Raw genomic sequence first — 22791 nt, 5'->3', positions numbered from 1 at the left:
GCAGTGTGTGTAATACCAGCCAGTAGCAATGTCCTCCTGAGCAATGCCTCTTTTTCGTCTGAAGCAGTTACTGTAAAACAGGTTCCTTGGGGAACGTCGTGGCTCTCAGGTGTTGCACATGCAGGTAGAGTATCCAAGATTTCTAAAAATTCCTTCTTCTGGATTATATTTGCTTTTATATTAAAAAACCCAAACCCCTTCAACAAAGCTGAGAAATGCCAGGAACGTCCTCTTTAAAGCCTTTGTATGCACATACATCCACACAGTTCTTTCCCTTGGCAAGCAGGGCTGTGTCAGAACACACACAGCGGGACGCGAGACATTCATTAACTGTGTTTTGTGTGCCTGTGTGCATGCAGGCGGCTCTTTGAAAGAGCGAGCTGCAGGGCGAGAGGCGTTGGAGCCACATGAAACAGCTGCAGCTTCGGGGCAGAGCCAGCTCCAGGCTGCTTTCCAGCTTGCTGTTTGGATGGAGCTGCATCATGAATGGAAGGCAATGTGTTGCCTTTGAGATGAAATTGTGAAAGCTTTGTCTAGAAGATCCTTGCTTTTCTCCCTGAGGTTGTGTTTTTGTGAGGATGCTGTGTCTTTTACCCCTATGAGAATCAAAAAGAAACACCACCTCTGCCAGCACAGGCCTGTATGTCCATCCCCAGTGCCAGCTGTGCTGCTGATCCTGGGATAGTCTCGGATGTGGGATTGGCCCAGCTTCTAGGAGGTAGCTCCAGAAAGGGGCAGCAGCTTTGTGGTTGCCTCCCCTGTGTTGCTTCTCTCAACTTTCCCTGGCTTGGTGGAAGAAGAAAATCACTTTTCCTTTCAGCAAGCTGGGAGAAGGAGTGGGAGGTGAGGGATGCTGAGGGCCTTGCTGCCTGCTGGGGGGATGCTTGGGGTGGTACAGGTGTCTGGAGAACTCCTGTAGCATCTAGTTAGGATGTGCTGTCTGAACAGTGGCTGAACCCCTGCACCAGCCCCAGTGGACTGTCTCTTCTCATGCAGCCAGGTCCCACCCAGTGCCCCATGCATCAGAAGCACTACTGGGGTCACAGATCAGTGGTGCAAGGCTCCCTAGAGCTGCAGGGATGAAACTCAGCACTGATGGGGACTTGCTTAAGCTGGGTGATCCTGCATAATGTGATCAGTGCTGTCCCTTGGGAGCATGGGGCAGCCAGGACATCAGTGCCTTCCCTATGACTCCAGCCCTGGTGACATTCCTGCCCATCCCAGGCTGATCCAACGGCTGCCTGCTGGATCCAAGTCCTGCCCCAGCTGCAAGCCCCTCTCCAGGATGAGTGGCTGTAAGAGCCAGAGGAGAAGGAGCCAGGTGGCTTCTGAAAGCAGCTCACACCCCCTGAGATGTGACTGAGCAGCTGTTAAGATTATGGGGTATGTTAATATATAATTAATGGTAATGATAGGGACAGCGGGTTATTACAGGGTAGCTGCCACTGTTAGCAGTGCGTGCGTGAGCTCTCAGGGAGCGATTTGCCAGTGGGTCTGTCTAGTCATGTCATTGCTGAAGGGTTTGAGGGGAGATGAGCCAAGTCCTGAGCCAAGTCCCCTTTCTCCATGTGTGGGGCACCAGCCAGCACTGCCTTGCCAGGGCAGGGTTCTCTGGGGATGCTTCAATGCATTCAGCATCAGCAAGTTTGCCAACAAAACTGAGCTGTGTGATGTGGTTGACACGCTGCAGGGCAGGAATGCCATCCAAAGGCACCTTTACAGGCTAGAGAGGTTGAACCTCATGTAGCTCAGCAAAGCCAAGTGCAAGAAGCGTGACCAGCAGGTCAAGGGAAGGGATTCACCCCCTTTAATTCACTCTTGTGAGAGTCCCCCTGCAGTCCTGTGTCCAGCCGTGGGGCCCTCAACACAAGAGGGACATGGAACTGCTCAAGTGAGTCCAGAGAAGGCCACAAAGATGCTCCGAGGGCTGGAGCACCTCTGCTATGGAGACAGGCTGAGAGAGCTGGGCTTGTTCAGCCTGGAGAAGAGAAGGTTCCAGGGAGACCTTAGAGCAGCTTCCAGTGCCTAAAGGGGCTACAAGAAATATGGAGAGGGACTTTTGACAAGGACCTGTAGTGACAGGACAAGGGGGAATGGCTCTGAGATGAAAAATTATAGATTTAGATTTGACATTAGGAAGTTCTTCCCTGTGAGGGTGCTGAGGCCCTGGCACAGGTTTCCCAGAGAAGCTGTGGCTGCCCCATCCCTGGCAGTGTTCAAGGCCAGGTTGGATGGGGCTTGGAGCAACCTGGTCTAGTGGAAGGTGTCTCTGCCCATGGCAGGGGGTTGGAACTGGGTGAGTTTTAAGATCCCTTCCAACCCAAACCAGTCTGGGGTTCCATGATGCAGGGATGCAGGAGTCAGGCAGTGGGGGAAGAGGCTCTGTGCTGCTGTCACAGCTCTCAAGGAGCTGGGTCTCTGTCCAGGAGAGCTGCAGGGGTTGCCCATGAGGGTGGGTTCATTGCTGCCTGGCTGTGGGTGAGGGCGAATGCAGCCGCGCCTGTGGAGCTGTGCAGGGATGCGGGAGGTGGGTTCAAAGTGCTGAGATGCAGGATGCAGCATGCCGGGGGGCACCCATGCACCTGGGTACTGGGCCTGGCCTGCGGAGGCTCTCACCCACAGCCCGGTTGGGTGTTTTGCCCAAAACCAGTTTTTACCAGGCCAGAACAATTTAGCAGATAGAGCCCATAGCAGGGCTGGCAGGACAGCATGAGGTGAATGTGGTTCCCTCACCGAGTCTGCCCTGGGACACGTTCGCACAGGCTCCTCTCTGGGTGTGCTGCTTCACCAGCATCCCCGTCTTCCTCCACTGCTCTGGTCAGCACATTGCTCCCTGCAGGCTTGGTCAGTGACAGCCAGTAGGGAGGGGAATGTCATTCTGTGCTTGAAGAGCAAGAGATGCCCATACCTCTGAGATGACTGAACCCATCCCCAGAGCTTTGTGCCTTGCACAGCTTCCCCTGGCCAATTATCCCCCTGTGAGTCAGGGGATGTTGGAGCATGGGGCAGTGACCAAGCTGGGGAGTTTGTTTTTATGCAATGTTGGAAGCCTCTGGGGTTGGATCTGGTTGGTGGGCATGCTGCAAGGGGGGCTCAGCAGGGGCCTTGCTCAGCTGGAGCTTGGCTTTGCTCACCAGTCCTTGTGATGAAGGATGGATGCCAGAGGTGTAGGCTGGAGGGAAGGTGTTTTCAAAGGAGCGTTGCCTGGAGAGGTGATGAGAAGTTGAGTTTTGTCCTTGGCCACATCCTGCTTTGACACAAGTTCTTCCACCTTGGAGCCGAGGCATGGCCTTGGTGGGAATACTTGTGTTTGATGGCCTTATTAAGGTCTTAGGGCTCTATATGAAACTTGATTTTATGAAGGCATCAGTATTGTTGCTGAAGCCATTTGTCCAAACTGTGCCCATTCAGCCTCACTTTTAGCATTTGATGTTCTTCAGCACCCATCCTTTTAACACCCAGCCAGTAACCAGGGTGCATCTGGTTTATTTTGCCAGTGAATTACAATCCCATCAAACAAGACTCAGGTTGACTTCCTTCTCATACATTAGATTCCACCTCCATCCGCAGACCCACAGAAACCAATCAGCCCAGGGTGATGCCACGTGCTGAGCACCCCATCAGTGGTACCCCAGCTTCTCCCCTGCAGCAGCCCTGCTGCCCCCCTCACCTGCCCCTCCTGGCTCCAATCCCTCCCCACTCTCACAAAGGGCAATTAGGAGCAGCCTGGTGGTGGTTCCTGAAAGCCCAGACTTCAAAGGCAGCACTGGCTGAGTGCTGCTGGGCTGGGCTGGGAGAGGATGGGCTGTAATTAGAGCCCTGCTCAGGGGGGCAGTCATGGGGGTGCTCATCCCGCTCATGTGTAGTCCTGCTGCATGAGGCCCTGCTGCCAGCAAAGGCTGCTCTCCTTGCTGTGGCAACTGTGTGGGACCAGTGAAGTGGATGAGGAGCCGGGGTCCCCAGGACAGCTTGCTCTATTCTTGCCTTCCCTACCACTCTGAGCAATGCGCTGAGTTAGCCCCTTCCCTACCGCAGGCATTGTGCCTTGGCAGGTAATGACAGCTTGGGAAGATGGATGTCACCATACCTTGAACATCTTGGGGATTCCCAGTGGCACTGAGGAGTGGGACAGGAGCTGTGCTGTGTGGGGTAACCCTGCCAAGGATCACAGAATCCCATACTAGTTTGGGTTGGAAGGGACCTTAAAGCTCATCCAGTTCCAATCCCCTGCCATGGGCAGGGACACCTTCCACTAGACCAGGTTGCTCCAAGCCCCATCCAACCTGGCCTTGAACACTGCCAGGGATGGGGCAGCCACAGCTTCTCTGGACACCCTGTGCCAGGGCCTCAGCACCCTCACAGGAAAGGGTTTTGTGAAGGATGCTGGCTCCATCTCTGCTATGGGGACCAGGGTTGGGTGGCAGGCACAAAGGGACAGGAGCCATGTCCCCACTGGTGCCTGCACAGCTCCGAGCGCAGTGGGGCTGTGGTCGCAGTGACAGGGCAGCAGCACTGCGCTGGAGGAACTGGCCCGAAGCAGGTCCTGGAGAACAATAGCAATTGTTCTCTTTGTTCCCCTCCCTCCCGGATGCTGGAGCTGCGCTCGGCTGCAGGCGGGTGGGCACAGCAAGCGTGGCTGCCTGCACTGCCACCTCTGCACCCGGGGAGCCCGCTGCATGCACTGCCCGCTCTGCTGCCCACCCGGTGCCCCCAGCTCCTCCAGAGCCTGAGTCATCACCCATATGATAACCATAGAATTATTCAGGTTGGAAAAGGCCTTTAAGGTCATTGAATCCAACTGATAATAATTATCCTAACATTATATCCTAAAAAGTGTCCCCCAGTGCAGGCAGTGTGTTTGCTGCCTGGCTTGGAAGGAGGAAGTTGAAATACCCACACCTTTTCCTAATGCCCCCGGGTGGTCTGAGGTGGGCTTCAGCTGGGAGGGAAGATATTAGCCAGACCCTAACTGGGGAGCTATGGGATCATTTCTGGTACAATCAGCACTGTGTATCCCCTTTTATATCCCTGCTGGTCCTTGGTGGGCCCAGGAATGTGAGGGCATGTTCTCGAGCTTCCCTGGTGTGGCTTTTTCTGCCATTTACCACCATCTGCCTTCTGCAAGCGGAGAGAGGGTAGATTTAGATTTGGCATTAGGAAGAAATTCTTCCCTGTGAGGGTGCTGAGGCCCTGGCACAGGTTGCCCAGAGAATCTGTGGCTGCCCCATCCCTGGCAGTGTTCAAGGCCAGGCTGGATGGAGGTTGGAGCAACCTGGTCTAGTGGAAGGTGTCCCTGCCCATGGCAGGGGTTGGAACTGGATGAGCTTTAAGGTCCCTTCCAACCCAAACCAGTCTGGGATTCTATGAACACAGCTGGAGTACGGTTTCCATAGTCTGCATGTTCACACCTGCTTGGGTTTAATGCCCTCCATCCATACAGAGCCACCTTGCTGGGCAGTGGTGACTGCAGGGAGAGGCTGGGCATCCTGCAGCTGCAGGGAGGTGGCTCAGCCTCTCACAAGGCTGAACGTGGGGGAAGTGGCAAAAAGGACAGATCATTGTCCCAGGCAGCAGTAGAGGGCTGTTTGCCACGTGCAGGGGGGATCAGGGGCAGATGTGGCTGCTGGGTCCTGCCTAGCCCCATTCTGAGCAGCTCTGGCGCAGGAGCACGGTCTTAAAGCCGTCTTTTGGCTTGTGCTGGCGAAAGTTAAGGGGCTGCTTGTTGGAGCCCTTTTCAAAGCCTGCCAGCTCAGCTGCCATGTGTGCTCCAAATGGAGGGCAGGATGCTCTGCTCACTCCTGGCAGACCTGTCTGGGAAGCTACCAGGTCACCAGCCCTGCCTGCTGCCCGTGGCCAGAGCTGGGGGAGCCGTGCCAGGATGGCTGCTCCGGGCTCCCGTGTTCCCTGGGGCTGTGGGGCAGGCAGTGCCAGGGATGCTGCTGGTGTGTGGACACGGCAGGCTTTGGGATGTGAGCGATGCTGGTGGTTTGCCACCACCCAGCAGGGATTGCTTCCGAAGGCAGCTGCACGCCTGGGAAACTGGCAGCAGGACTTGCAGCATTGGGGTGGCTTTGTGCTCTCTTTTTGGTGGCTTTCCTAAAAAGGGTGTCTTTTGCAATCCTCCCAGTCCTTCAACAAAGCTTTTCCTGGCAGAACCTCTCCAAAATTTCTGGGAATTGAGTTTCTGAGAGGTGATGGGGTTAAAGGCATTTACACTTCTTGTACAACGCTGACAGGTTTCCTGGTGCAGGGAGTTCTTGCAGCAACTCCAGTTTATGGTGCTGGGTTGGGCTCAGGGAGCTGAAATTGCTCCAGGAAACATGGGAAGGTTTTCAGCCTAGGAGAAAGGGCAGAGGTGACAAGGCAGGGGCCTCGGAAATGGCTGAGGATGGAGACCCCGTCCCCATCCCACCATCCCAGAGAAGGTGTTGTCCCTGGTGTCCAAGCTGAACTGGGATCTGGGGAACTGCAGCACAGGCTGTTGCTCCGAGAACAATTTTCTCCCTCCCCTTCTTAAGTGGCCCCAAAGGGCTGATCCTGAGCTTGCTGCTCACACAGGCAAGGCTGGCTCTGTGTGCTCATCACTGATCTCCAGCTCCATCCCTGTGGATCTGTGTGTGTGTGGCCACACCAGCACAGGCAGGAGGATGGACACAGCACTGCCCACTGCCAGCCAGAGGCCAGGTTGGGGACACACAACTGCAGATGGGCAGTGCTGCATTTGTCTGTGAGTTGTGTGTATGGCTCCTCAGTCTTTGCCACTGCCAGTGCCTGTATGCACACTGCATTTCGAGGCAGAAAGCTCTTGCAGATGTCAGGAATTAAGTCTGAAATGAATAGGACATAACAAGCCCTTAAACATGATTTTGTGTCTGCAAATAATAAGGAGTGAGTTACAGTCTTGGAAGAGCAGGAACATCACCCTGTGCACAGGGTCCTGCCTGTCCCTGGCGTTGATTAGGTGTCCTCCTCACACTGTCCTCTGCATGGAAGCTCTGTTTGACATGGATTATCTGCAGATGGGTTTCTCAACCTTTTCTAACCCGGGGATGGCCAAACCTTTTTGGTGGAAATCCAAGGATCATTTTGTTCAGAGCTGCCACATGGTTTTATTTACGACCCATGCAAATTAGGCAAACATCTCCCTGTTTGTCTCTTTTATTTCTTCCTCTTGTGCTTTCTTGTGCACATAGGAATGTGCGCGTGTGCTTAGGAAGTTTTGCTGACTGCTTCCTACCACTATTGTGCCACAGAGCAAGTCCTGGACACCCCTGGACCCCAGCAGGCAGGGGGCCCCTGTCCCTATCTCACATCACAGTTTGGTTCCTGGGGCAGGTCCTCCTGGGGAGGGGGAAAAGTGCTGGGCACAGCCCAAGGTGCTCCAACATCTTCTGCCATGCCAGGGTCCCTGTCCAAGGATGAAGAGTACCCTTGGGTACCATCAATGTCCCTGTCCTCACCAGGAGACCATTACCAGCACATGGCTGTGAAGCAGCCTGAGTCCACAGTGCTGGACTGAGTACTCTCTGGCATGTCCTCCATGCCCATCAATGGGGACTTTGATTCCTCCACCTCCTGCCTGGAAGTTCCTGGATCCTCCTGCTTCTAGAGGAGACACCCACACCTATGTCCTTAGGTCTGAGGTGTCTCTGCCAGCCAGCGTTTTTGGCCAAGGAAGTGCTTAAAGGCAGCTGCATGCCCTTTGGAAAACAGTCTCCCCAGCATTCCCAGCAGGAATTTTCCTCTCTCCCCAGAAGGAGTCGCATGGGCTGCCAGACCCCCACAGAGCCATGCTGTCCTCAGCAGAGGCTGAACTGCAGTCCATGTGGCAGAATCTGAAATCCATGTGGCAGAGATAGGATGGGGTCCTGGCAGGAAGGCTGCTCCCAGCCCTGGCGAGTGTCCCCAAGGCCGTGGGCAGCAGCAGGAGGGGCAGAGCCTGTCAGGGGAGATGGGATGGTTTGCACCTCCTGCATCCCTTGCAGCGGCCACCTGCAGCTGCCATTTGGGCCCCCTGGGTCTGGACACCATCCCTAGCACAGGAATGAAGATGGTTGGGAGCCGGTGGTGCCTCACCTCTGCAACTCTGCAGAGAGGTTAAGTTCTGCTTAAGCTCTGCTTAAGTATGATCCTGGAAGAGACCTAATTTGGTGGATGCCCAAGGAGGGATTCTGTGGGAAGCGGGAGCTCCTTGCATCCCTACTTTGGTGCAGATCATCCCCAACCACACACACAGCCACCCTCCATGCTTCAGGGGTTGTTTGGCTCCAAGACCAAGGCCCTTACAGTGTTGGGGTGTCTCCAGGGTCCAGTAGCAGTTCCTTTCAGGATCTGGGACTGAGGTGCAGGGTGCTGTGCTCCGCCATGAGCCCACAGCCCATGGGCTGCATCCTCCTGGTCCTGGCACAACAGGTTCTGGGCCAGCGAGGGGTGCAGGCAGCAAGGCACGTCCGTGGGTCCAGCTCTGGCTGTTCCTTGCTGACAAAACCTCCGGTTTGCAACACATTCTTTTGGCGTTTCATCCTGGCCATCCGCTTTCTATTCTAGCGGGCGCCTTGCGGGAAGATTTTGGGAACGGGGGGGGTGGGAGCCCAATTCAATTGTTCAGGGAATGGAAGTAACTCATTTTGCGGCTGGAGGAACCCGGCGGAGCTCGCTGTGTGCAGGGTTTTTCCACTGCTCTCTCCCGTTTGAACATCATAACCTCGAGCGTTTCCAAACTGACGCTCTGCGTGCTGCTGCCACCATCCTCGTGGCAGGGCCAGGTCTGGTGGGCAGCCTTTGGGGTGGAGTCTTGCATAGGGGCACTGGCATCACCTGCCCAGGGCCTTCTGGGGGCAGAAATGTGCACCCTGTGGGATCTGGCTTCTTTCTGGGCAGGATGAAATGGGCCGAGGGAGGATCTTCCCTCGTTTACAGGCTGGGATTGTACTGCTGAAAGCCCTTGTAGAGGCAGGAAGGTTCTCAACTTGGTCCCTCCATGCAGGGGTGAATCTCCCACCTACTCCCACATGACCTCAGAAAAAATGAATCACCAAAAACGAACGGAAGCGAAGGAAAAAAGGGGAAAATAAATAATAATAATTAAAAAATCCCTCCCCAAAGCCGCCTTCCAGAGGGTTGGGCAAAAGATAAAAGCTCTCCAAGGAGCCGGGACTCCTCCTCTCCCACCACCGACTCCTCATTTAAATGTCTGTGCGCAGGCTGCAGCCAGCACTGCCTCGGCCGCCCCCTGCCCGCCCCCCCTGCTGTGCCCCGGGGGGCCGTGCCCGTGCCCGGGCACAGCACAGACCGGGCTTAGCACCCAGCAGCAGCCCTGCCTGGTCCCGTGGGCAAACTATGCCAGAGCCCCCGGGGGGGGCCGAGCCGCACGGTGCCTGCCCGGCTGTGGAGGAGCGGGTGACGAGGGGGTCCCGGTGCATGGACCCCCCGAGGCCAGCTCCCCAATGTCGGCTCCGCTGCTGCTCTGGGTCATCCTCCTTCAGTGGGCCGCCGGCGGGGGCTTCGTCAGGGGCAGCAGGACATGGCAGCACTGCACAGGTAAGGCAGAAGGCCGGCGGGTGGGCTTGTGCTGGGACAGAGGTGTCAAGACAGGCGCTGTCTGTGCTGAGAAGCGTGGCATGTCCCTTTCATGGACAGACACTCCCCATGGTGCAAGGGAAGACCCCAGATATTGTGCTCCGTTTGCAGTGCATGTGGCCACTGTGGTGTGCCCTGCATGGGTGCGTGGCTTTGGTGCCAGTGGACCAAGTCTCAGTGTGACAGTGTGTCATGATGCTGCTGCACCTGCCTGCACCTATGGTATCGGGTAGTGGGGTCACCCCTGTGCCTGCAGCACCCTGCAATGGCAACCAGGGGGCAAACAGCCCTTCCCGGTGCTGTGGAGAGAGCCGTGTGCCCTTGCCTGTGGCACAAGCGTTGTCCCAAGGTCTGCTGGCCCTGGATACCAATGCATAGGGTGGGGAAGGTTTGGAAGAAGTAGAGAAGAGCCATGAGTCCCTCCATAGAGTCCCTCCTTCCCTGTGCTCTGCCAGACACAACCTACGCTCTCCCGGCAGCAAAACCTCCTGGAGAGTTTCCGCCCTGCCACCCCCAGCCGAGGAGCTGGCAGCTCCAGAGGCATTTCCTGCAGGGAAGTGCCGAGAGCTGCCCAGCCCAAAGCGGGTCCCCGTCCCCTGGCTCTGCCTTCCTGTCCTGGTGCCGTGCAGTCCTGCTGCAGGCAGTGGAACTTCAGCCCAGACTGGGTTGCTTGGTTCCCAGGCTCTGTGTCTGTCCTCAGGGCTCATCTTGGTTTGGTGGCACCTCTGTTTTACACCATTACAGCCTGGCTGGTGGTGAGAAGGAAAGCTGGGAGAGATCAGAGAGCTTCTGCCCATTGCCTTCTCCCCCAGGCACACTGGTCTATTGGGGATGTCCCCACTGTCCACTCAACTGGAGTGGTCCTGGGGGTGTCAAGGCCCCATAAATTACACTTAACCACCTCCATGTCCCTCCTGTGGTGCCTGGCCCCAGTTCCCAGTGTAGCTCCAATGCTGTCAGGCTGTGGGCAGCCATCCTGCAGAGCAGGCAGCTGCCAGGCTTGTGCACTGCCCAACCTGGGCTTGAAACACCCTGGCTGCACTTCCAGCCATTAGCTGCCAGCTCCATTTCGGTTGCTAGCAGGGACTGGTGTGGGGCCATCTTTCATTGTAGGGATTTGGCTTTGGGTTTAGGACATGGATCCTTCCTGCCCCACAGCTTCCGTCCCCAGCTGAGCTGGCCCCAGGGCTACTGGAGCTCCTAAACCCTTCAGCAATTCCAAGCCTGAATTCAGCATGAGTTTTTTTGCAGAGAGAAAAAAGAACTGGTTCATTCCAGCAGGTTGAGGGAGGGCATTCTCCCCCTTCAATCCACACTCGTGAGACCCCCCTGCAGTCCTGTGTCCAGCTCTGGGGTCCCAACACAAGAGGGATGTGGAGCTGCTCAAGTGAGTCCAGAGGAGGCCACAAAGATGCTCCAAGGGCTGGAGCAGCTCTGCTATGGAGACAGGAGAGAGCTGGGCTTGTTCAGCCTGGAGAAGGGAAGGCTCCAGGGAGACCTTAGAGCAGCTTCCAGTGCCTAAAAGGGCAAAAAATTTGAAGAGGGACTTTTGACAAGGACCTGTAGTGACAGGACAAGGGGGAATGGCTTTGGGCTGACAGAGGGGAGAGGTAGATTAGATGTTAAGAAGAAATTCTTCCCTGTGAGGGTGCTGAGGCCCTGGCACAGGTTGCCCAGAGAAGCTGTGGCTGCCCCATCCCTGGCAGTGTTCAAGGCCAGGTTGGATGGGGCTTGGAGCAACCTGGGCTAGTGGAAGGTGTCTCTGTGCATGGCAGGGGGTTGGAACTGGATGAGCTTTAAGGTCCCTTCCAGCCCAAACCAGTCTGGGATTCTGTGATTCTCTGAAACAAGTTGTTTCAGTTGAATCTCCCCCACTGAAGCTTTGCTTTAGGGGTAGTTTAAAGCAGCAGGGACCTGGGCAGGGGGGATGCAGAAGTGGCAGCATGGAAAGGACCTTGCCCATCTCCCTGCTCTGGGCTAGATGGAGCAGCCACAGGAGCAGATTCCTTCTTGCTCTGCCCATCTGGTTCTGGGCTGGCTGGGGCTGCCTGGGGGGGAAACGTTTCCCCTCTCTCTCCAGCTGGTTTAGATTCAGACACACGCCGGTCCAGCCTTTCTCACAGCTCCCTCCCTCCTCGCTCTCCTGCTGCGCCCCAGCAGCCGAGATTTATTAGTACAAATAGGAGCTAAAAGCCTGGTCTCACTGGGAACGGGACAGAGGGAGGGAATTTTTAGTCTAGCTAAGTGCTGCTTCAGCTGGGCATCATCACTGCACCGCTCTGCCCTGTGCTGCAGACACCACAGTCCTGCCAGGGGAGCATCCAAAATAAAAGCTGTGAGGAGGCTGCCAAAGCAAGGAATTGGGGAGAAGCTCCCAGAGTGGGTCCAGCCCTTCCCATGGCTGCTGGCGTGGGCATTGCCGAGACATCAGGCTGACAGTGACTTGCGGATGGCTTTGCAGTGCCAGTGCTTCACCTGAATGATGCTCTGGGGCTGAGCATGTTTGTTTCTCCTCTGGGGAGAGGATAATCATTTAATGAGTGGTTTTGGTGCCTGCCAGGGGACTACGTGTGTGTGTGCAATTAGAGCTGGGCTGGGAGAGCCTGGGCTGGGACTGGAGCAGGGAGCACGCTGCCCCACCACCCTGGGGACTGGCTACCCCATGAGCCTGCCAGATTCCTGCCTGCTCTCTGGCTCTGGTGCAGCTGCTGGTGCCAGGGAATTCTTCGGAGCTGGTGGCAGCCTGGGGGCCGCCTGGCCAGCAGGTCCTGGGGTCAGCATCCAGAGCTGCATCAGTGGGGTGGTTTGTGCAGGTGAGCCTGCACACGGTGTTCCTGCTGTGGGGATGGAGATGTCAGCCTTGCTGCCTAGAAGACAAACCTTCCCGTGTGCCTGAAGCAGGGGCTGAGCACGGACCCCAGGCAGGGAGCAGCAGGCTGCTGGGGCAAGCCAGCCCCTCCTGCTGCTGCGGAGCACTGGGATTGTGCTGGCTGCCTTGAGCAGAGCACCCCACTGTGAGGTGGGGGCTCCATCGGCAGGCGGTCCGGGTGGGATGGCTGCCACTGTCGTGACGTACTCTGCTGTCTCTTGGCACAGACCTGCGCCCGCTGGACATCCTCTCAGAGGTGGTGCCCGCCGGTGGGCTGGCCCATGGCATGAGGGTGTTCCAAGTGCAGGGGGTGCGTGGTTTCCAGCTGGCTGCCTCGCGGCCCCGAGCCCTCTGCTTCCCGGCCTCCCGGCTCTTCATCCACTGTGACCGCTTCCCCGAGGAGTTCTCTATCATCGTCACGCTGAGGGTCCTCAGTGTCCCTGCCAAGGTAAGTGAGCGCCAGCGGGCACGGAGCGGGCACAGCGCAGCTCTGCGGCTTTGCCCATGGGGACTGAGTCCGTGCCCTCCTGCAGAGGAACGAGTACATCTTCACGCTGATGGCGGAGGAGAGCCCCAGCGTGCTGGTGGGGCTGCGTTATGCCCCCGACAAGCTCCACTTCCTCTTCTGGAGCCAGGAGCGTGCCGGCGGCTGGCAGACCCGCGTCACCTTCCCCAACGTCTCCCTCTCCGACAGCCAGTGGCACACGCTCGTCCTGGCTGTCTCTGGCCAGTCCTTCTCCCTGACTGTGGACTGCAGCGTCCCCAAGGATGTGTAGGTTGGGGCAGCAGCGGGGGGCTCAGGAGGGCTGGCAGGGCAATGTGCCTCCACCAGCATCTCCTGCAGCCACCAACACATCCTGTTAAACTGCTCCCTGCCTCTGCCCGTCTGCAGGTTGGTGGAGACACCGTTTCCAGCCTCTCTGTCAGTGAAAAGAGCCAACTTCTACCTGGGCAACAGGAGGAGGAGGAAAGGCGTGTTCACGGTAGGTGCCCCGTGGTGCAGGGCTGCCCAGGGGTGCTGGTGGCTGGCCCTGGGGTGAGCTGCAGCCTCCTGTAGCCCTCTACACTGCAGAGGTGGCCATGGGTCCTGATGCCAGCCTCAGCCCCATCTTCCTGTGGGCATACAAGGGGCAGTGCTGGTGGCTGGTACTTTGTTGGTCAGGTGTGGCTGTACATGGGGACACTGCCAGTGATGTGGTGACAGAAAAGCAGCTGATGGCACAGTCTTGCTGATGTAGAAGTTAGAGCAGTGGCTGCTATTGGTAGTGAAAAGTGGAGGCAGTGAAAGCTTCTGTAGCTAATGAGCCAGTGCTCCCCTTGCACCAGCTGTTAAATTGCCCAGGATGAGGTCTTGGCAGGCTGGGCATGTAATGAGGATCCGATAAATGTGCATGAATCCACAGAGGCATCCACAGCCTGGGAGGGAGAGCAATGAGCAAGAGTTGGGAGGGAAACCCAGGGCATGAATCACCTACAGTTTCCATTTCTTGGTCTTGCTGGACTTGCTCTTCATCCTGCTGCTCCTGCTTTCCCAGGGCTTACTGCGACAGCTTGTCCTGCTGCCAGGAGCCGATGCCACCCCTCGGATATGCACCCCCATGAACTTTAAAGTAGTGACACTCTCTGTCCCCAGTGTTCTCCAGGATCTCCCTGCAAATCCAGCGAGCAACGAGGTGCTAAAATACCCCTATGGTCAGTAATTCCTTTTGCCTTTGTTCAGGAAGGATCTTTGCATGTGGCTGGGGACAGAGCAGGAGCAGAGGGTGAGAGGGTATCCCCAGCACCCTCTGTTTTCTGTGCGTGTGTGGTGGGATCCCTGTCCAAAACCCCCCTGGAAAGCCAGGATGCCCCTATCTAGGTTCCTTGGTGGTGCTGGGTTTATGCCAGTAGCCACATGGGATGCTGTTTCCCGTGTTCCTGGGTGCCTGTCACTAGGATGGGATAAGGACATGCAACCCTCTCTGTGTGCACAGGGACAGGCCTCCTTGCTGCTCCATCATGTGCACTAAGAGGCACCTGCCTTGCTCTCCATGCCCAGAGACCGACACAAAGGTGACGCTGGGGTCCCGTCCACCCTGCACCATGCAGGAGAAGGCACAGTTCTGGTTCAACGCCTCCCGGAAAGGGCTGTACCTCTGCAATGGCAGCACCTGGATTTCCATGCTGGAAGGTACTGGTGTGCAGTGAGCTCTCAGGGATGGAGGGAAGCTCTTGCAGCAAAGGAGGAACAGGAATTTGCCCTTGACAACACTTTGGGGTGGTAACTGAGTCAGGTAAAAGCAGAAGGAGGGAGCTGGAGCGTTCCCTGCTCTCCCCTGCTTGGCTGGGCTTTACTCTTGGTGCCCACATCGTCACTCTCAGTGCAGCTCTGGATTCAAGGGCTGGTCTCAGCAGCCTAGGCCCTTTCACTGTAGGTCTCTTACTCTCCTCATTCTCTTTAGGATAAATGTATAAATCCACTTGGTAAGAAGCAATAAATACCCATGGCGTGTTTTAATTCCCTTGTCCCAGAGGAGAATTCCCAGCATAGAACAGGCAGGGGTGGATGAGGCGGGATGTGCTGCCCAGCGAGATGGAGTCAGGTCTTTCAACGCCCCCTGTCAGCACCAGCAACATCAGGCCCTTCATTTGCCTCCCATAGAGCTCTGTAGAGCAGCAAGCACCACCAAGGCAGCTCTGCTATGAAATGCTATGCACATCTCCAGCAAAGTCATCTGGTTTTAACCTCACCCCTCTGTTTTGTGGTCTCCCAGTCAAGCAGAGGCTGGACTATGTGGAGGAGTACCAGGACCTGGTGACCAACTCCGAGACGATGGGTGTTGAGGTCTTCACCATCCCCAAAGTGGGACTATTCGCAGCCACGGCCAACCGGTACACCCCGCCGGGGTCAGCCATCTATAAGTGGACTGATGGGAAGTTTGTGCCCTACCAGAACATCCCCACCTACCAAGCGCAGTCCTGGAAGTATTTCACCATAGGAAAGAAGGTAAGTCAGCCTAGAAGGTTGATTCAGTGCCTTCATATTTCAGCATATTAAACTGCAATTGCCCAACACTGCCTTCTTCTCTGAAGCTCTGAGCCTCAGGAATGGTTTAGGGGGTGAATCTTTTTGTCTTTTCTCTTTGATGGGGTCATGTTGATACATGTATGCAGCCAGTGAGGGTCTGTCCTAGGGACTCCTGCTGATCTGTGGGCTTCCCTCTGTGTTTTACTGCTTTTGCTGAGACACAGCTACATCCACCCAGGCCATTCTCACCACGTGGTTCTGGCAGCATGGGTAATAGCATGCCTGGGGTACTCAGATCTCCTCCCTCGGGGTCTCCATGATGTATGCAAGGTCAGACTACAGAGCCAGCTGTTGGAGCTGGATCCCCTCCCTGTGCTGGGCTTCATTTCTAGCAGCTGCTGCCTGTTCCGCCTCTGTGAGTGCCAGTGTGAAGATGTGCAGAGCTGTGGCACAGCCTGGTCTCTGTGTGATCATAGCGCAGCCTCCACCCTGGCACAAAGGCTGACCCTCCTCGGAAGCGGGTTTTGCTGCAGTCCTATCTGTCACCATGAAGTGCAGCAGGGCTACCCCAGGCAGTGGCTGTGGCATTGCTGTAGGAGACACACAGCTCCTGACATGGGAGAACAGACAGCAGAGCCCTGCCTGAGCACTGATTGTGGTGGGTGTTCTGTCATGTACTGTCATAAGGTACTCTCAGGTCTCAGAGATCTGCCTGTGGTCTTAGCCATCAGAGCCCGTAGCTCCCTCCCAGCACCCACCAAGTCCAACCTTTTAAGCTCCCTTGCTTTTAAATCATTCTTGGACATTGGGGCCATCCCTCCTCCCCTGGGCTATGGGATGTCTGCACAGTATCTGCCTGCTTCCTCTCCCCAGGGAGCTACTTACCACTTTTCAAGGATCCACTGGCAAGCCAAAGAAATATCTGCTGAGAGCCAGCTCTGAGCAGAGCTCCCAGGGGAGTTGGGATCATTCCCTCTCCAGCATGACCTGTTCTGGCTTTGTCACCAGATGCCATGGAGGGTGGCTGCAGGGCTCCCCATTGAGAGCTATGTGCTGCAGGGTACAGAGGGATGGGCAGAAGTTCTGCCTCCAGGCTTGGTGGCACCAGCACCCCCTATGTTTGGATACAAATGGGCCATGATACCTGCCTGATGATGGAATCCTGCAAAGAATCTTGTCAAGCCCTGAAAATGCAGATGTGTTGCAAAGCTGGCTTTGAGCTGAGACAATGCTGCCCATCGCCAGTGCTATGCCTGCTCTGCAAAGCTCCAGCTGCACCCACATGGGCAGGAGACAGGAGCATCCTCAGCTGAGTTTATTGGCTGATGAAAACTACCTTGAGGCTCCCCAGTGTCAGTCTTGACCCACAACACCCCCTTGCAGTCACAGCTGCAGGTGCAGAGAAGACCACCAAGCTGAAGGGACCCATCTCCCTGTGGTTCCTACACAGCGAAGCAGCTGTATTGGTGCTCACCAAGGCTGACGTGCTGGGTTTGCCTTCAGGACTTCACTGGGAGAAACTTACTCAGACTTCCTAGGCAGGATGGCCCCTGTCCTGCACAGCTCAGGGCAGGTTTCTGGCTGGTGCTAGCCTTGGAGCTCCAGAAGGGCTGGGGACACAGGCAGGCTCCCTTGTGTGCAGCTGCCTGTGCTGGACACATTTCTGCATGGAGAAGGTGACCAGATAGGTGTTGTACCAGCAGTGGTACAGAGCTCTGCAGTTAGCTTAGGTTCCTCAACACAGTGCAGGGGGATAGCACCTCTGTATGTGTCAGCACCTTGTTACTGCACCAGGACCTGCTGGTGCTCTGCCAGCATGGGATCAAGAGCTCCAGAGGCAGTGTCAGGGTCTCCTGGTGTCTCCTGTCCATGGAGGGCAAGGGACCACAGGCTTCCAAGTTGTGGGGTTGCACCCAAACATTTCTATTCCCTCTGAAGCTGTGTTTCTGGAGATGCCCTGAAGGGACCCCCTGGACTGGGGCTTGCAGGGACATCTGCCCAGCACTGGAGATGCACCTTCCCCGGAGGGTCATGTAAACCCATCACAGACCTGCACTCAGTGTGCAAGGTCTCGGTCCTTCCACGTGGCTGAGCCTCAGCTGGACAAAACCCCAGGCTGGTGCTGTCAGGGTCCTGCACTGGGCAAGAGTCAGGAGCCTCCCCGCTGACTGTTTTCAGCTTGTGGGCTGTGCTTCTTTGTGGTCCAAACTGGGGCATAACCTCTGCCACTCTATACAAATGCACTGGAGTGGCAAAGCCAGCACTCCCATGAGCTCGGATGCACTTCCTGCACTGTGCAAGGCCCTCTCTGCTGATACATGCTTGTCCCCAGGGCTCACAGAGGGGGGTTCTTGGTCTGGAGAATGTTTTGTGTTGGGAATTGATCTCATCCTTACTGTTATCACCCCACAGGTCACTGCGTCCCTGTCCCCTGTTTGGATGCACTGAGGGCTGCTTGGGGACACCTACCAGCCATATTGCCCTTCAGCAGCCGCCTCAGTCCCTGGCCACGCATCCCATGGGCGCCTGCCCTCACCCATCCCATCTTCACCCTGCCCCTCTTTGTCCACACTCCTTTGAGAGGAGAAAACCAAGATGTCCTGGCTTGTTATTTTTCAGATCTTCCTAGCAGTGGCCAATTTTGAGCAGAATGACAGGGGTCAGGAGCTCTCTGTAATATACAAGTGGAGCCGCAGGAAAGAGAAATTCGTCCCGTACCAGAGGATCACCACGCACAGCGCTAGGGACTGGGAGGCATTTGTCATTGAGGGAGAGGCTTTCCTCGCAGTGGTCAACCACAGAGAAGGTACCCAGACCTTATATTCCCTATGGGCCTGGCTCAGCTGGGGCAGGCAGCCCTTGGGGACCACAGCTCCCTGCTGCAGGCACCCTGCTCAAGAGCATCCTCCTGTTGCTGTGGAAACACTGCAGCTCCCTGAGCATCCTCTGCCAGAGTGCAGGGCAAAGCCTGGGAGCCAGTGCATGCAGCTCAGTGCCATGTCCCTCAGGAAGCTTGAACCCTTGCAGACCCTCTCCTTTTAGGAAAGAAAAGCACTTGGGGAAGTGGATGTTGTGGTCCCCTCTGGATTTCTGACAGGACAGGAGTGGAACTGCATCTTTGCTGAATCTCTGCTTCTTTTCCTTTGTTTTCCCAATGATATATGACATGGTGGGGTGGTGAGAGCAGCTGCATGGGTTTTCAGGGGCTGAGCCTTTTGATAGGCCTTGTGGACACACAAGAAACCAAAGGAAGCCAAGGGAGAGCCTGCTGATGTCCCTCCCTGGACACCCTGCAAACAGGATCCAGCCTTTTTCCCCTCCCAGGCCATGAACTGTTCTGGGGTGGGGCATGCACCCCATAGCACAGGGATGAATGGGTCAATACCACAACCCTGGCTCTCCAGGGTGGGTTTAGATACTGGGCCAGTGGGCTTCTTCCTTGCCACAAGGAGTGGCTCCTGGGACATCAGCTCCTCTGGCACTGGGCTCAAAGCTGTTGGCTGGTTGCTTGGACAGCGGCTGCCTGTAAGCTGGGCTAGGAACTCCCCATGACATTTGTCAGACCCCACCACAAGTCTTAAGTGCATAAAGAAATACATCATAGCTCTTTATGGAAGAAATGTGTTAACAGGTAGACATAGCATTAGAAGCAGAAACAGATGATTATAACCACTACAGGACTTACATTAGACCAAGTTCTGCATTTCTACATTTTGGACAGGTCTCTGAGCAGCCTGGTCTAGTGGAAGGTGTCCCATGGCAGGGGGTTGGAACTGGGTGAGCTCTAAGGTCTCTTCCAAAGCAAACCATTCTGTAATTCCATTATTCCATTACTTACTCCTGTGCCAATGGCAGCAGAAAAGTCCCTTTGGCAGCCATACACATCATGTAGGAGTTAAGACCATTATGGTCAAGCCAAACTGGGGCTTGACCCAGTGGAGGGTCAGTCCTTGAGGAGCTGCCACTTACCCATGTGGCCATTTCCCACATACCCCATTCTTCCTGCAGCCCTTCTTGCCAAAATCTCTTCTGTTGCAATGCAGGTGGCCCGTAAACCCATTAACAGGGTACAGCAGTGCTTAGTGAGTGTGGGCTGAAAGGAGCTGGTGGTACCCTCCTCCTGTCCCAGTGAAACCAGCTCTTTATTAGAAGAATGTGTCTCTGGCTGGAGGGGTTGTGCCAGGCTGAAGGTGCAGAAAGGTTTTTAGTTTTAAAGCCAGCTGAGTCCCACAGAGACACAAAGTCAAGATCCTTGAACAGAGCCCAGGAGCTGGATGGAGAACAGGCTTTAGTGCTTCTGCGTTCAGCCCAAGTGCTCAGCACAGAGTAGGTTGCAAACTGTGGCATTCCCTCCCTCTTCATGGAGTTTATGCTGTCATCATGGATCCACACATGGAGGTCTCTGGCCATCTCCAGGGCTCTGGAGCTGAGCATGGGGACTTAGCAAAGGAGTGCTGAAGAAATGTCAGTGCAGCACCATTACAGCTGTGGCCCCCTCCCAGTTGTGTAAGCTCATGTGTGAAGGATGACAGCAGCCAATGATTTCAGTAGCTTTAGGAACTCATCTGGGACTGGCCCCACTACACATGGGACAGCCAGCAGGGCTTGGCCACCCCAGGATGCTGGCACAGTGCCTCTGTGCAGGGAGGTAGCAGGGATGGAGGCTTTAGGTAGGCATGGAGGCTCTAGAGTCTCTTTGGCTAGTTCTTGGAGAGCAAGCAGCCTTGAAACCTGCTGGCAAGTATTTCTGTAGCTGAACCTGTTTCTGGGTCTTTTTACTTATGCAAACCACATATTCCTTTCTCTCATGGTACACATCCGTCTGTCTGTCTGCCCCAGGGAATAACCACAACATAGACAGCGTAATATACAGGTGGAACCCCAGGACAGGGTTGTTTGAAACCAACCAGACCATCCCTACCTCTGGAGCATATGACTGGGAATTTTTCACCATTGGGCCGTATTCCTTCCTGGCTGTGGCTAACACATTCAATGGCACATCCACTAAGATCTACTCGCACATCTACATTTGGCTCAGTGGCTCCTTCCAGCTCTTCCAGTCTATCCTGGTAAGGCTTGGCCCTTGATCAAACACTATTCCTCAGTCCCTCTTTGTGTTTGGACTAGCCAGGGGATAATTACAAAGACAGATGCTCTTCAGACTTCTGGAAAGGCAGTGGTACTTTCCTACTGATTCTCCCAGGTTGGATGAAGCCTTGGGTGATATGGTTTAGTGTGAGGTGTCCCTGCCCATGGCAGGGGGGTTGGAACTGGATGATCTTAAGGTCCTTTCCAACCCTAACTATTCTATGATTCTATGATTGACAGACCAAGGCCTATATTTTCCCTTTAGGGGTGGGTAACTTCCTCCAGGGGAGCCCCCCCACACCTTACCAGCATCCTTGGCTTCCAAAGGCTTGTCCATATCCAGCTTCTCATGTGTCTTCCTTCCCCAGACTTTTGGTGCTGCTGACTGGGAGGTGTTTCGTATTGGGGACAGAGTCTTCTTGGCTGTTGCAAACAGCCACAGCTATGACAGCGGGATGCCAGCACCCTCCAACTTCTATGCCATCAACTCCTCCATCTATGAGCTGAACGTCACTGCCCAGATGTTTGTCAAGTTCCAGGACCTCCTCACCTACAGGTACGTGTGCAAAGAGTCAGAGTGCTCCTCAGTCACATCCTTCCCCTGAGCACCCTGGAGGCCTCCCACAGGATTCATACTTGGATGTTGCCAAGGACTAAGACTGGTGGGAAGAGCAATGGGTGACAGGTCCTTGGCAAAAAATCCCATTGGGAAGTGAGAGAAGGCCCTGAGTTTGGGAACAAGGGTGGATTCCCTTTCAGCAACAGCTTGGGAAGGGCAGAGTTTTCTGTGTACCACCAGAGTGGCAGAGGTTGGTGTGGGGTGGACTCAGCTCTGCAACACACAGTTCCTTCCTCAGCTGGCCATGGAGCAGCCACCTCACATGCCCCTCTGCTTGCTTCATCCCCAGTGCCCTGGACTGGGAGTTCTTCTCGGTGGGAGATGACTCTTTCCTGGTAGTAGCAAACTCCTTTGATGGCTTCACCTTCTCCGTTAACAGTATTATATACAGGTACTGCTGTGGGAGGAGGGCAGGGCTGGCTGTTGGGTGGTTGTTGCCAGCAGGAACAGACCTGCTGAGAGCCCAGCACAGGGGCAACCTCTGCAGATGCTGGTGCGTCTGCCAAAGGTGGACAGGTAGGTCTGCTCCCTGATTCTGGGGATGTTTCTGGGCAGGAATGAGGAATCTCAGTGAAGGACATCCCACCCTGAACCACAGCAGGGAGGTGGGAGATGCCAACCCCATGGCTCAGCCTTCCTGCCCCCTTTCAGGTGCCCAGCTTGTGCCCCAAGTGCTAACTGCCCTCCCTGTGCAGGTGGCAAGGCTATGAAGGCTTCGTAGCGGCTCACCACCTCCCCACTGTTGGCTGTAGAGACTGGGAGGCATTTCACACCACTGAGGGCTCCTACCTCCTCTACACCAGTGCCAAGGAGCCACTTTCCAAGGTGCTCAAGCTGAAAACCACCTGAGGTGGCCGAGATATGCTCAGCTCATTGCCAGGATCGGGGCGAGCTGTGCATCAAGGTGAAGATGGACCACAGAGCCCGGGAACAGCATGGGATCAGCCCTGCGGCTGGCTGGTTGTGTGCTCCACAGGACGCGAAGGAGGAGGACAGGAGCCCCAGGGCTCCCTGCAGCCTTGTCCAGGGCTGGCAAAGCGGCTGTGACCCTGCTTTGGTGCTGTTTGTCCTGGGCAAGCTTTCCTGCCATGGTCCAGAGCTGCATCCTACACAGGGGTCCTGGTGCCCAGATGCTTCCTGGGGCTCGCTGGCACCCAGCGCTTGGCACACTCCAGCCAGGAGGGACCCAAGTGCCATTGGTTGTGGCCAGAGCTTGCAGGGAAGAGGCTGAGCAGAATGCAGTGCTGCCCACCTGTGTGCTGAGCATTGAGCAGACCCCTGTGCTGCCAGGGTGGGTGCATGGCGAGGGGAGGAAATGGCATGTGAGAAATGGGGGGAAAACGGTGGCTTTGGGCTTGGCTCTGGCTGCCCAGCACCTGGGGCTGCGATGCTGCTGAGGACCCATCTGGTTTGACACTGCCAGCTACCAGGGGCATGGGAAAGTCCCAAAGCTGCTCCAGGTGAAATTGTGGCCTCTTTTTGTTACCTCAGCTTTTCTGGGGGACACTTCTGCTTAACCAGAGCTCTAATAAATTCTGTGCACCCAGCCTTCATCCCACAGGCAAGCTGCAGCTATCTGAGCTGCTCTGCAGAGGCTTCCCTCCATTCAACAAGCCTCCCCTGAGCAAG

General features: G+C 55.8%; 1 protein-coding gene across 7 annotated transcripts; it reads left to right on the top strand.

The window, feature by feature from the left end:
- The first annotated feature begins 9207 nt into the window (after positions 1–9207).
- TSPEAR (thrombospondin type laminin G domain and EAR repeats) lies at positions 9208–22715 on the top strand. 7 transcript variants are annotated; one of them, XM_005151015.3, is made up of 12 exons: positions 9208–9540; positions 12676–12896; positions 12982–13220; positions 13341–13431; positions 13984–14140; positions 14487–14618; positions 15202–15434; positions 18075–18261; positions 20295–20524; positions 20912–21099; positions 21452–21553; positions 21858–22715. In XM_005151015.3, exons 1-12 carry the CDS (start codon positions 9447–9449, stop codon positions 22009–22011), a joined length of 2028 nt encoding a protein of 675 aa, XP_005151072.2. In that variant the 5' UTR covers positions 9208–9446; the 3' UTR covers positions 22012–22715. The 7 variants fall into 7 exon arrangements, with proteins under 7 accessions (XP_005151072.2, XP_030906818.2, XP_030906813.2 ...); XM_031050958.2 differs by having other exon boundaries at positions 21401–21553; XM_031050953.2 differs by lacking the exon at positions 9208–9540 and adding an exon at positions 11401–12392 and having other exon boundaries at positions 21401–21553.
- Positions 22716–22791: the final 76 nt, after the last annotated feature.

The sequence above is a fragment of the Melopsittacus undulatus genome, chromosome 6 (genome assembly GCF_012275295.1).
Source record: "Melopsittacus undulatus isolate bMelUnd1 chromosome 6, bMelUnd1.mat.Z, whole genome shotgun sequence".
NCBI lineage: Eukaryota > Metazoa > Chordata > Aves > Psittaciformes > Psittaculidae > Melopsittacus > Melopsittacus undulatus.
Note: the sequence above shows the minus strand (reverse complement) of the source record. Positions and strands in the feature narration are given on the sequence as shown.